Source organism: Neltuma alba, unplaced genomic scaffold (genome assembly GCF_004799145.2).
Source record: "Neltuma alba isolate B1F8T4 unplaced genomic scaffold, ASM479914v2 tig00012149_pilon, whole genome shotgun sequence".
In the NCBI taxonomy this organism is placed as follows: Eukaryota; Viridiplantae; Streptophyta; class Magnoliopsida; order Fabales; family Fabaceae; genus Neltuma; species Neltuma alba.
The window spans coordinates 26,825-38,117 of NW_021636698.1; the positions used below are offsets into that span (position 1 = coordinate 26,825).

General features: G+C 35.9%; 2 protein-coding genes across 5 annotated transcripts; both read left to right on the plus strand.

Moving 5' to 3' along the window:
• Positions 1 to 2,960: 2,960 nt before the first annotated feature.
• Positions 2,961 to 7,416, plus strand: LOC114723704 (glucose-1-phosphate adenylyltransferase large subunit 1-like). Of its 2 annotated transcripts, none has more exons than XM_028909929.1 (15): positions 2,961 to 3,038; positions 3,422 to 3,672; positions 3,835 to 3,957; positions 4,368 to 4,538; positions 4,798 to 4,890; positions 4,980 to 5,063; positions 5,144 to 5,199; positions 5,469 to 5,562; positions 5,765 to 5,950; positions 6,204 to 6,284; positions 6,445 to 6,531; positions 6,604 to 6,708; positions 6,787 to 6,893; positions 7,039 to 7,099; positions 7,229 to 7,416. In XM_028909929.1, coding segments are annotated over exons 1-15 (1,602 nt in total). In that variant the 5' UTR covers positions 2,961 to 3,037; the 3' UTR covers positions 7,331 to 7,416. The 2 variants fall into 2 exon arrangements, with proteins under 2 accessions (XP_028765762.1, XP_028765763.1); XM_028909930.1 differs by lacking the exon at positions 2,961 to 3,038 and adding an exon at positions 3,060 to 3,082.
• Positions 7,417 to 8,912: 1,496 nt separating this feature from the next.
• Positions 8,913 to 11,092, plus strand: LOC114723705 (protein RER1A). Of its 3 annotated transcripts, none has more exons than XM_028909932.1 (4): positions 8,913 to 9,010; positions 9,458 to 9,822; positions 10,296 to 10,476; positions 10,626 to 11,092. In XM_028909932.1, the coding sequence occupies exons 2-4, from the start codon at positions 9,473 to 9,475 to the stop codon at positions 10,677 to 10,679; spliced, it is 585 nt and encodes a 194-aa protein (XP_028765765.1). In that variant the 5' UTR covers positions 8,913 to 9,010; positions 9,458 to 9,472; the 3' UTR covers positions 10,680 to 11,092. The 3 variants fall into 3 exon arrangements, with proteins under 3 accessions (XP_028765765.1, XP_028765767.1, XP_028765766.1); XM_028909934.1 differs by having other exon boundaries at positions 8,937 to 9,010; positions 9,462 to 9,822; XM_028909933.1 differs by lacking the exon at positions 8,913 to 9,010 and having other exon boundaries at positions 9,356 to 9,822.
• The last annotated feature ends 201 nt before the right edge of the window (positions 11,093 to 11,293 follow it).

Here is an 11,293-nt window from a genome sequence, read left to right on the forward strand (position 1 = left end):
CCAATCACAAAATCAAATTCTACTACCAAACATAATACAAAAAATTAAATTCATGGAACTCAAATCACAAGCATTTATCCCTAAAAGAGATCTGTGCTACCTCTACTGAATCATTTAAACAACTCGGCAGGCTCACCCATGGGTTATATCAGTAAGAGATGGGCATGTCCTTTCAGCTATTGAAAAGAACTAAGGTCCCTTTTGGCATGAAACAATAAAAATGAGGAATAAGAACTAAGATTGCTATTAAAAAAAATCACTAAAAAGTATTTAGTATGAAAAATTATTTGTTACTTGAGATTAAGTAAACTCATGAAGGTGGGATTGGGAAATACTACTCCCTATTTCCCAATCCCATGTACATGCATTAGTCTAATCCCATATAACAAATAATTTTTTTATGTTAAACACTCTTTTAATAGATTTTCTTAATTCTAATCCCAATTCTTACTTCTCATTCCAATGCTTCATACCACCTAAGAGCTAAGAGCTTGGCTTAACTCGTAATCAAAGAGAAAGCCCAAAGAACACACACACAAGTGAAGCAGCTCTTGTTCCTTCAAGAGAAGCATACCGAGTAGTCCACACGTGCATAAGAGTAACATTTTAAAGTTGAATGGAAGGAACCCAGTTTTCTTATAAAGATGACATTGTTAATGTTTGTTAGGATACTTGAGCTTTATGAAAAGTGCAGAACTTTGGCGTTTTCAAGTTTTGGGACCATCCATAGGACTTATAAAATATTAGGAACCATGAAATTAATTAACGTGTTTACAGATCTTGCTCCCCTTCTGCAGAAGTGAAAATGATTATAGTTCAATATATAGTTGTTAAAAATTCTTAACTACTGATTGCTTTTTCCTGGAAAGTGGATATCGACGCTAAGACTTCGAATTGTTTATGACCAGGAACAAGTCAAAGGATGGTGAGCTCTTGGCCCACAAAAATCAAAGGCAGGGGTGATTCTAAAATAATGGAAGAACTTTCCCAGATTTTTTGTAAACTGACGTCCATGGGAGCGGGGTCTAGTTCATTTCTTGAACCATTTTTTTTTTTTGAAGATCTTCATAAAACTGATTTCCATTAATTTGAAGATGGCATAGGATGAACACGCTGGAGAAGATGGGATAGGGGATGGAGCAATCAAAAGAACTTAATAATTCCAGTCCAACTAAAATGGGAATAAAAACAAGAAGGAAGGATAGAAAAAGGCTTCGCATCAGTTCAGGGAGGAAGCCAAGATGAAGAGCAGAAACAAAAATGCTCGAATCATTCACTCAGTCCTACCGCCACAAGAGCCTTTTCTTTGTGGAAAAAAACAATATCAAAAGACATTGTTTTTTAATACTGTTAAAAACAATAATGGGCTAAAAAAATTTTAAACATCTATAATTTCTTTGTGAATACATTTTTAAAGTAAAGTAACATCTAATACCCTCATCTTATTTTTTATATATACTTTAATTTTATGTATAATACACCTAATATCTTAATATTATTTTCTTAATACATTTAAAATCTCGAATGTTATGTTTTAGTTATATTTAGTAATACTAGATGTCTTGTAAATAATATTAGGATGTTAAAAGCATAAAAAAAAATATAATCATAATATTAAATGTATTATAAATAAGATGATAAATTAAACGAGATGAAAGCATATTCAGAGATAAGATGGTAACATTGGATTTGAGTTTACGCTGCTTTTTCTTATTGGATCCTCTGCACCCACTTCCTTACAGGACAAAAAGTGCACAAGCCTATATGAAAACCCAGCGGTATGCATCCAGAAAACTGAGTCCTCGGGATGTGAGTTACTGCCACTGCCCGTCTTGGAGTGAGCTCATTTCTTGTGGACACGTGTACGGTGGGAGGTGACTCACCATTTATCACTTCGGGCCAAACACAGCCGCATATGGGGGGCCACCCGGCGTCCTGGCTTAACCAGGCGCGGTGGCCTCTCCTGCAGTCCAAAAATAAACAGAGTCTTCCTGAGGGTCTTTTTAACCCTTTTTTCGCGAATTTAAAATTTAGTTAAAACTATATAATATTATGAACTTATCAATGATTTTGATTATTTTCTAAATTCAGTCCCTTTCTTTCTTTAATTTATTTCTCTCTCTCCATGAATATCACAGTAGAGGTAATTTTAGACAATTTGTAAAACGCTCCATAATAAGGACAAAGATTTTTTTTTAAAAAAAAGGCGGTTGTAATATGGACGATAGGTAGTAATATCTCTGTAGAAATATTCTGGCAAAAAAAAAAAAAGTGTCTCTGTGGAAATAATTAATTTTAAAAAGATAGTATTGATAGTCCCAATTTATCATGCCTTGCTCAACTTTGCCACTTTCCCTTTTTCGGAAAAAAAAAAAGAAGGGAAAAAAGAAGCGTTTACATGGTTTGCATTTTCTTAATGCCATTTGGAGCATTTTAATCAGGAATATTTTCTTTTCTTCAGCGACTTTGCTTCCTGCGTCGGAACATTATCTTTATGTTCTTTGCTATTTTCAAAAAAATTACAATCAAATTCTATAAAAAAAATAATTATTAAAAAATCTTAATAACAATTTCAACAGCTTATAATAACAAATCTTACAATGAAAATAATAACCTTTAAAACTTGTTTTTTAATTATTTTTTTAATCTAGAATCTCATTATGATTCTGTCTTGTCGGAATTTGACACAACAAATTGCCAATAAATACTGACGTGGCATGATCCTTTAGTTTATTCTGAACGCTTGCTCCTTATGAAGTTATTAACGCAGCAAAGGAAGTTTTTTTCGCAAAATAAATGAAAATGATTTCACAGTCCAACATTTCTTTCCATAAATTATATATTTGATAAAAAAAATAGAAGACAATAGATATTGATTTTTCCCTTTCTGGGATTCTCGCGGGAGCTTGCAGGCCAAGAAGAAAAAATTTAACTTCTTCCACATTTAACTTCATTACGCGAAAAAAAATAAAAAAATCATCACTTGATCGCATTTCACTGCGAAGTACTCTGTTCCTGGCTTCAAATTACCATTTCCAGTAATCACATTGTCCCTCTCATTGCGTTTTTGGGTTCCTCATATGTGCTTGCACACTTCACACCTTTTTTCCATTCAGCCTTTGGTTTGTTTGTTGTTTGTCTTCCTGCTTTAATTCATTCAACTTTCTTGGTGAAGACTTCATATCATCTTTAGCTTATGGGTGTTGCTTAGAGTAAGATTTTCTTTGCTAATTTATTCTCTGAAGTGTTACTTTGAGCATCTGAAACAACTGTGTCTCCTGCTTTTGTGGTGGTATCTTTGTGTGTTGTGTACTTTTCTTGGCTTAGCTTGCGTAAGGCTTGGGCATCAATTTTTTCTTTTTCTGGGAATTTCATTTTATCTCTGAAAGGACTGACTATGATTGTTCATTTGTACTAGCAGTGGCCAACGCAATGGCTTCTTCCGTCTGTGTGAGCGTGAAAGCTAATACTCATTTTGCGAAAACAAGAACAGACAATCATCTTCTTCGTCAGGATAATGGGTTTTGGGGAGAAAGAATCAAAGGAAGCCTGAATAACAGTATGTGTGTGAATCAGTTTGTGACGAGTTTGAAAACAGGAGAGAAAATGAAGAAGGCGAAACCATGTGCTGTCTCGGCGGTTCTGACTTCAAATAATGCCCACGAATCCGTGGTAAGTTGAATTCAATTCTGGGTCTGGGATGGTTTTTCCCCCAAAATGGTGTAGAAGATCAGTTTTCTACTTCCTCAGTGTTCGAACTGTGGAAAAGAAATGAGATTTCTTTCTGCAATTTCCTGTAATTTGTGTTTACTCATAGTTGGTTTCAATTTCCAGGGATGGAAAGTGCCATCAGTTCTCAGTCGAAGGGCTGACCCAAAAAATGTAGCTTCCATTATATTGGGCGGAGGCCCTGGGACTCATCTCTTTCCTCTCACCATACGATCCGCAACACCAGCAGTAAGTGAATGCGGTCCGAAGTTTATGGCTTTTGTTTTGTTGCCTGACTATAAAAATCGATACTAAGCAAGTCGGATATTCTATATCACGTAGTCATCAACGAGAACGATATAAAAGACCGAGAGCGAGAGCGATGTGAAAGAATATGATGACATATGGTGATCGTTTTTTAATCTTTTAAGCTCATCATCTTTTTTACTTTACCAGTTTATTATGCAATGTCACTTTTGTGACCTCAGAAACATCACATTTATATTGGATACAACGTGATCCTACAAATTATATCAAGACGCTACATATTTTGTCTTATCATGGCGTCTAACTGTCTCTATCGTGTCCCTCCCGTCTTAGTGTATAAGCTTAAGGGTTTTTGAAGTTCGTTGTTGAGATAATATGGCATCCATTTGCAGGTCCCTCTTGGAGGATGTTACAGACTAATAGATATCCCGATGAGCAATTGCATCAACAGTGGCATCAACAAGATATTTGTTCTAACCCAGTTCAATTCTGCATCTCTGAACCGTCACATCGCTCGCACCTATTTTGGGAATGGCATCAACTTTGGTGATGGATTTGTGGAGGTATGTTTTCATGGAAAGGGTGGGTCAAAGAGACAGTGTTGGCCAATGGCCATCATTTAGATTAGATGATTTTTAATGAAATGATAAATTATCCGTGAGTTGTAGAATCTTGTAGTATGTAATTAAGAGAAACTCTGTTCTACCTGCAACTGAGATTAATGGGCAAATACAAGTCACTTGAGAATTCTTCAATTTTTTGGGTGTTCACGTTTGCAAATTTCTATTGAGTGTTAACCAAGGCAAACCCATGTGAGGACAGGTCCTAGCAGCCACTCAAACTCCGGGAGAAACAGGAAAGAATTGGTTCCAAGGAACTGCAGATGCTGTGAGACAATATACATGGGTGCTTGAGGTGAGCAAGAAATTTTATATGTCCACTGCCTGCACTTTTTATGTATTTTTTTTCATTTGAACCGGACAATGATAGGTTGACTGTTGTAGGATGCCAAGAACTCAAACATTGAGAATGTATTGATCTTGGCAGGGGATCATCTATACCGAATGGATTACATGGACCTTGTGCAGGTATACCAAGCAATTGTATCCTAAAATATTACTATCTCTTCATTTCTTCCTTTTCTGATCTATTTATAACAAATTAACAGAGCCATGTTGACACAAATGCTGATATTACAATTTCTTGTGCTGCAGCAGGCGATAGGTGTGTTGAATCTCTTAGACTCGCCTCCTCTTTTTTCGTTTTCTTAAATGATTTTGTGTCTTCTATTTTCCATCTATTGCTGCTTACGAACTTCAGCTGATGGCTAGTTTACTTCTTTTTTTTTTTAACTCTAAATTTTTGTTTCATTGGGAAAGAAAAAACTAAGAATGAGAAAGGGGGGTTACTGGCTTCCTGAAAAACACTACAACCAAAAAAAAATTCAAATTTTATTTTTACCTAAGAGTCATTGCAAGTTTCCTGCTTTTCAGCCGTGCATCAGATTACGGATTGGTCAAAGTAGATGGAAGAGGCCGCATCATTCAATTTTCAGAAAAACCAAAGGGTGTTGATTTGAAAGAAATGGTAAATTTTTTATTCTTTTCTGGGTATTTCTGCTAAAGCTGGTCACTGCCAGGAGCAATTCAGTTTCAACATGGTCTTTTGCCTTCTTTCTTCAAGCAAGGAGCCTCCACTTAACCAAGTTTTGCATTATGTTTTCTTAATGTGATTATGATCATAATTTATTTATCTGGCTCCAATATGCCGGCTTCTTGTTTTCTTGCAGCAAGTAAATACCTCTCTCCTTGGGTTGTCACCCCAAGATGCATTGAAGTCACCGTATATTGCATCCATGGGGGTTTATGTATTCAAGACAGATGTTTTACTTGACCTCCTCAAATACAGGTACCCGTCATCCAATGATTTTGGATCTGAAATCATTCCTGCTGCTGTGAAGGAACATAATGTCCAAGTAAGATGGATTCTAATCTCCAATATGCTTATCTTCCCTAAAATGTTTCTGTCCGTTCTGGAGGAAATCTTATCTGCTACTTTTGAGGAACTGATTTCACTAGCATTTAGCACCATGGTTAGTGCAATTTGCTTTATGCAAGTTCTCATAGCTAACCTTAAGTTTTTGGAATCAGCCAAGCTTGTTGTTATCTGCTTGTTGCTAGTTGCTACCGGATTACTGTGCACGTGACCCAACGCCTATTGTTTCACAGGCATTTTTCTTCAGGGACTACTGGGAAGACATTGGAACAATAAAGTCGTTTTGCGATGCTAATCTAGCTCTTACTGAAGAGGTGTGTTCAAGATAATAATGGCTGGCATTTATATTTAGTATTCTTCTCATTGCATGAATACATGCATTGTGTATTTCTTACAAACTATGATAAAGATACATTGGCATCACTTCTGCAAGTTATGTGAGGCTGTTATCTTATTTGTTCTATACTTATGCAGAATCCAAAGTTTAAGTTTTATGATCCTAAGACACCCATTTACACGTCTCCTCGATTCTTACCACCAACAAAGATCGATAATTGTCAGGTATGACATTGTACCTTAAAGCATGTTACTAAGCTCATTGGATGTCTTCTTATGTTTCGTTTTGTCTTGCAGATAGTGGATGCAATAATCTCCCACGGATGTTTCTTGAGAGAATGTACAGTCAAACATTCCGTTGTTGGTGAACGTTCACGTCTGGATTATGGCGTTGAGCTTCTGGTAAACTGCCATAACTTTTTGACTCTGCACAGTACAATCCGATGTAAGATTCATCCCATCTAAAATCACCTTTTACAGGACACTGTGATGATGGGAGCTGATTATTACCAGACGGAATCTGAAATTGCTTCTCTGCTGGCAGAGGGAGAAGTCCCTATTGGGATAGGAAGGAATACCAAAATTAGGTAATCTGACCTATTATTATTTCATCATACTATTGACGTTTGACATTGTTAGGGAATTAACATTGATCAAAATTCATGCAATCATTTCTCAAACTAGTAATACTTTATATTCACATCTAATTGCTACTTGTTACTTTTGTTGAAGGAACTGTATAATTGACAAGAATGCAAAGATTGGAAAAGATGTTGTTATCATGAACACAGATGTAAGCAAAGTCAACTGATCTCATCCTCCTTTTACTTTTGATTCAGTTTCATCGGCTAGATTTCCAGCTCTGTATTATTGAGGAGCACCTAGTATGATCTTTACCAATTCAAATGCTTTTTGTCTGTAGGGAGTTCAAGAAGCAGATAGACCAGAAGATGGATTTTATATTCGCTCAGGAATCACAATCATAGTTGAGAAAGCACGAATAGAAGATGGCAAGGTCATATAAATAGTCTCTCACTCTCTTGTATTAGTCTCAACGACTGGTTGCAAGAGTTGCAGGGGACAAAAACACATTCTCATATGAGAAACACTCTAATAGGTGGAGTAGGAAGAATCGCATTTGCAGAGTCCTACCTTCTACATTGAAGCCAGCAGAACACTTTTTCGCTATATGTAAAATAGAAGATTCCACAGGGCGAGTAGATATAGAATCAATAAGCCAAGGAGATTATAGCTCGTGGCAACAGTATTTGTTTTAAGAAAAACTCTTGAAGTTATGGGTGGTTCAACCTCTGTCTCTCACCCTGTCCCTAAACCCCTTGCTCAAGTCATGGGTTATGTTGTGAAACGAAAGGAAGATTTAACAAAACCTGATATGAATAAGGAATGCTATATCTGTCAGGCTGCTTTCTCAGTTTATTGCTGACAGTGGTAACAAGGCCATTTTTGCGTAGATGTTTAATCGACCAAGGATAAGTGATTGATGCACTGTACTCTTCACGGGAACGGTGCCCTGATGGGAGGATGTTGCCTCTTTCGGAAGTTTAATTTTTCCTCTCATTCTGACTTCCATTAGATAACTTGTTTTGGTGATTAAAATAACCAAAATATTTATTAATAATACTTCAGGGTTGATATACACTATTATACTAATCTCCTATTTGGTGAAGTTTGTATTAATGAAGGTGTGATAATATAGGATTTACTCTATACAAGATACTCCTCCGGTTTTAAATATTAGACTTTTTTTGTAGTGTAACATTACAAAAAAGATCTTATATTTAGGACCGGAAGGGTAAAAACAACTAATCAAATCATGTAAGTAAATACTACCTCCGATCCTAATTATAAGACCTAGTTGACTTATTTGAGGATATTAAGGAAGTAAGTTAAGTTAGTTATTTGTAATAAATAAGTGTTGTCATTCCTAAAATATCCTTGCTAATTAAGTATATTGACTAGAACTATCATTATTAGAAGGATTATCTTGGAAAAAAATGCATAAATATGAGAGACAAAATGGATTGGGGTCTTATAATTAGGATCAAACACAAAAAGTCAAACAGGGTCTTATAATAAGGACCAGAGGTAATATATTAGTTAAAATTAATTAAAAATAATAAATATGTAGGAGGTGTGATTTTTTTCCCTAAACATATTATCAAGACTGTTGCTGTGAGATTGGAAGAAGTATCTTTTGAAATAGTTAATATTAAGAGCATCTCTTTAATATTCGCTTGTAATATGAGAGTCTGTACACCGTATGGTTCATAAATAGATTGGGTTATTTATAAATTAAGAAAATATTGATTGGTATGAATTTTATTATATATATATTTTTTTAGCTGAAGAATTTTATTATATATATTGATATAACAATTCCATTTTAATATTTTGTAATAACAGTTAACCTTCAGTTAAGACGGATGTAGCCAAGTTCTTGAAGAAATCAAGAACTGCGCATATGAAAAGCACCGCGAATTTTTATAACAAACGGCATAATACCTGTTTGAACTCAGAACGGTCAGTCAATATTTACAAATGAGAGACCAAACAAAATAAAAAATGAAAAAGGGAAACAATTTACCGAGAAATTGGCATTTTTGTAGATCTGCACATTTTCACTTTTTCGGTTCTTCCATCAGTTCTCTTCGTTCCCGAGCTTCAACGCTCTTCGCAGTTGCAGGTCAACTCCTATTCTTTACTATTGTCCTATTTCCTTCCTGATTCTGTATCTATGTTCTCTTCCAATTCAATCATTCTGTTGCTTTCGGACGAAAGTTAGGGTTCCTAAGATGGAAACTTGAATGGGGAAATAAATTTTCGCAGACCTTGTTTTCAAATAATATATTAAGCTCTTTCGGCAATTACAGCTGATTAGTTTCGCCTTCTCGCTATCGGATATGTTAAATTTCGTTGGTGTGGGTCAATACAACACAAGGCCTTTCTTATATCACCCGAAAAAGGGGCTTTCTTTGATTTGTCATTCTTGAACTTTACAATTCTCGAGGGCTTGTTTGTTTGTTATTAAGTATGGGCTCTAATGCACATTAACAAGTTAAATGATTTGTCAGACGTGATTCATGTTTGTCGTTCTATAAATGGTTTGTTCTAAACACGAATCCTTTATCAGCCAGTTGTGAATTGAATGGAGGGAACTGGAGGCGGCAGTGCCGCGGCTGCTGCACCAGTGAACCAATGGTGGCAAGACTTGTCCAGGATCTTTCAACATTATCTGGATATATCCACACCTCATACTACCTATAGATGGATTGGAACTCTGGTTTTGGCATCAATCTATGCTTTAAGGGTATTTTATGTCCAAGGGTTTTACATTGTATCTTATGGTCTGGGAATCTACCTGCTGAATCTGTTGATTGGGTTTCTCTCCCCTTTGGTTGATCCAGAACTGGAAACCTCTGATGGACCTATGCTGCCAACAAAAGGTTCTGACGAGTTCAAGCCATTCATTCGCCGGCTTCCAGAATTTAAGTTCTGGTAATTTGGGCATTTTATTTTCAATTTTAGCCTGTTAGATAACATATTGCATTACTATCATGATTGCTGAGAGATTCATTTTAACCTTTCTGGCTGACAATCAGTGGCCCTCTTTTAGAGAGCCTTAATGAAACTATTTAGGGTTTATAATTTTTAGTTACTGCTTCAGTGCCTGTCTTCTTGGTAATTGGTCTTCTAAATATGTGAGGTTTGACATGTTATGACTGTGAATGTCGAGAATTTGAAGGGGGAAAACGCAATTTCTCAATGGGGATTGGACCTAATGATATAATACATATAGGAAGAATGTTGGGGCATATTACCAAGGCCTTTTCATGTGTATCCTTTCTATTTGGTCAGATAGATAATGTGATTGTGGGGACTGACTTGCCAGATTGCTTGCCTATTTTCTTATGGAAAATAGTTTGGTGGAGATGCTGTTGATGGATGACAATTTTTTGTTTTGGTTACAGGTATTCTATCACAAAGGCATTCTGCACAGCATTTGTCATGACCTTCTTTTCTATTTTTGATGTTCCTGTCTTTTGGCCTATATTACTCTTTTACTGGATTGTTCTCTTTGCCCTCACAATGAGGCGCCAAATTGCCCACATGATCAAGTATAAATATATCCCGTTCAACTTTGGCAAGCAGGTTGAGTTTCGAATCCTTAAAATTCTTTTGCAGCTTTGTCCTTGTTCTGATGTCCTGTATCAGTTTAACATAAAGTCTAGGACGGGCAAGCTTTTATTCCTTATATCATGTTCTCGAGATAAAGCCCCCTTTCTTTTAAACTTTTGCAGAAATATGGTGGTAAGAAATCCTCTGCAAGTAGCAGTGGCGCACGCCCAGAATGAAAGCTTTGCCGTGTCATGATTTGAAACAATACAAACTTTCTGAATAGGTGAAAAGAAATGTAGGTTGGTAGTTGAACTTTCACCCTTCAATTGAACTAATATGTAGCCAGATAGGGATGTGCAAAACCCTGGTAATCTGATCCAATCCAAATAAGTCATGTGATGAAATCAGATCAGACCAAACTAGACTAGTTGGTTGGATACTTGGATTGGATTGATTTCTAGACCAATTGATCAGACCCCTTGGTTTGATTTGGTTTGGTCCGAGTGATTATTTTTTAAATATTTTGTATTTTTGAATGTTGTTTTTTTTTTATTGTTGTTTAATATTGTTCGAGATTCTTATGAATTTATGATCAAGTTTTAATGTATTAGGATGAGTTTTATATGATTATGGCTATTTTTTATTCTCTTAACTTTGTTTAACCGTCTTCCCATCAAGAGGGGAAAACAATAAAAGAAGAAGAAGAAGAAGAAGAAGGCAAATTACGGTCTTAGACTAGTCTTTCTTGCTGGATCAAACCGGACAACGGGCTTCTCAACCCAATCCATCCAAAAATGACAAACCAAACTTTGGGGGGCTTTGGTCCAAGCCGTCCGTTATCCCCTTCTAA

What these genes read in the sequence shown, in the direction of transcription:
- LOC114723705 (XM_028909932.1), top strand. Translation starts at nt 9,473, where the DNA reads ATGGAGGGAACTGGAGGCGGCAGTGCCGCGGCTGCTGCACCAGTGAAC. An exon ending in CTTCCAGAATTTAAGTTCTG is followed by an intron (nt 9,823 to 10,295) that starts GTAATTTGGGCA and finishes TTTTGGTTACAG; the next exon opens with GTATTCTATCACAAAGGCAT. An exon ending in CGTTCAACTTTGGCAAGCAG is followed by an intron (nt 10,477 to 10,625) that starts GTTGAGTTTCGA and finishes AAACTTTTGCAG; the next exon opens with AAATATGGTGGTAAGAAATC.
- LOC114723704 (XM_028909929.1), top strand. An exon ending in AATATACATGGGTGCTTGAG is followed by an intron (nt 4,891 to 4,979) that starts GTGAGCAAGAAA and finishes TGACTGTTGTAG; the next exon opens with GATGCCAAGAACTCAAACAT. An exon ending in TGTGCTGCAGCAGGCGATAG is followed by an intron (nt 5,200 to 5,468) that starts GTGTGTTGAATC and finishes CCTGCTTTTCAG; the next exon opens with CCGTGCATCAGATTACGGAT.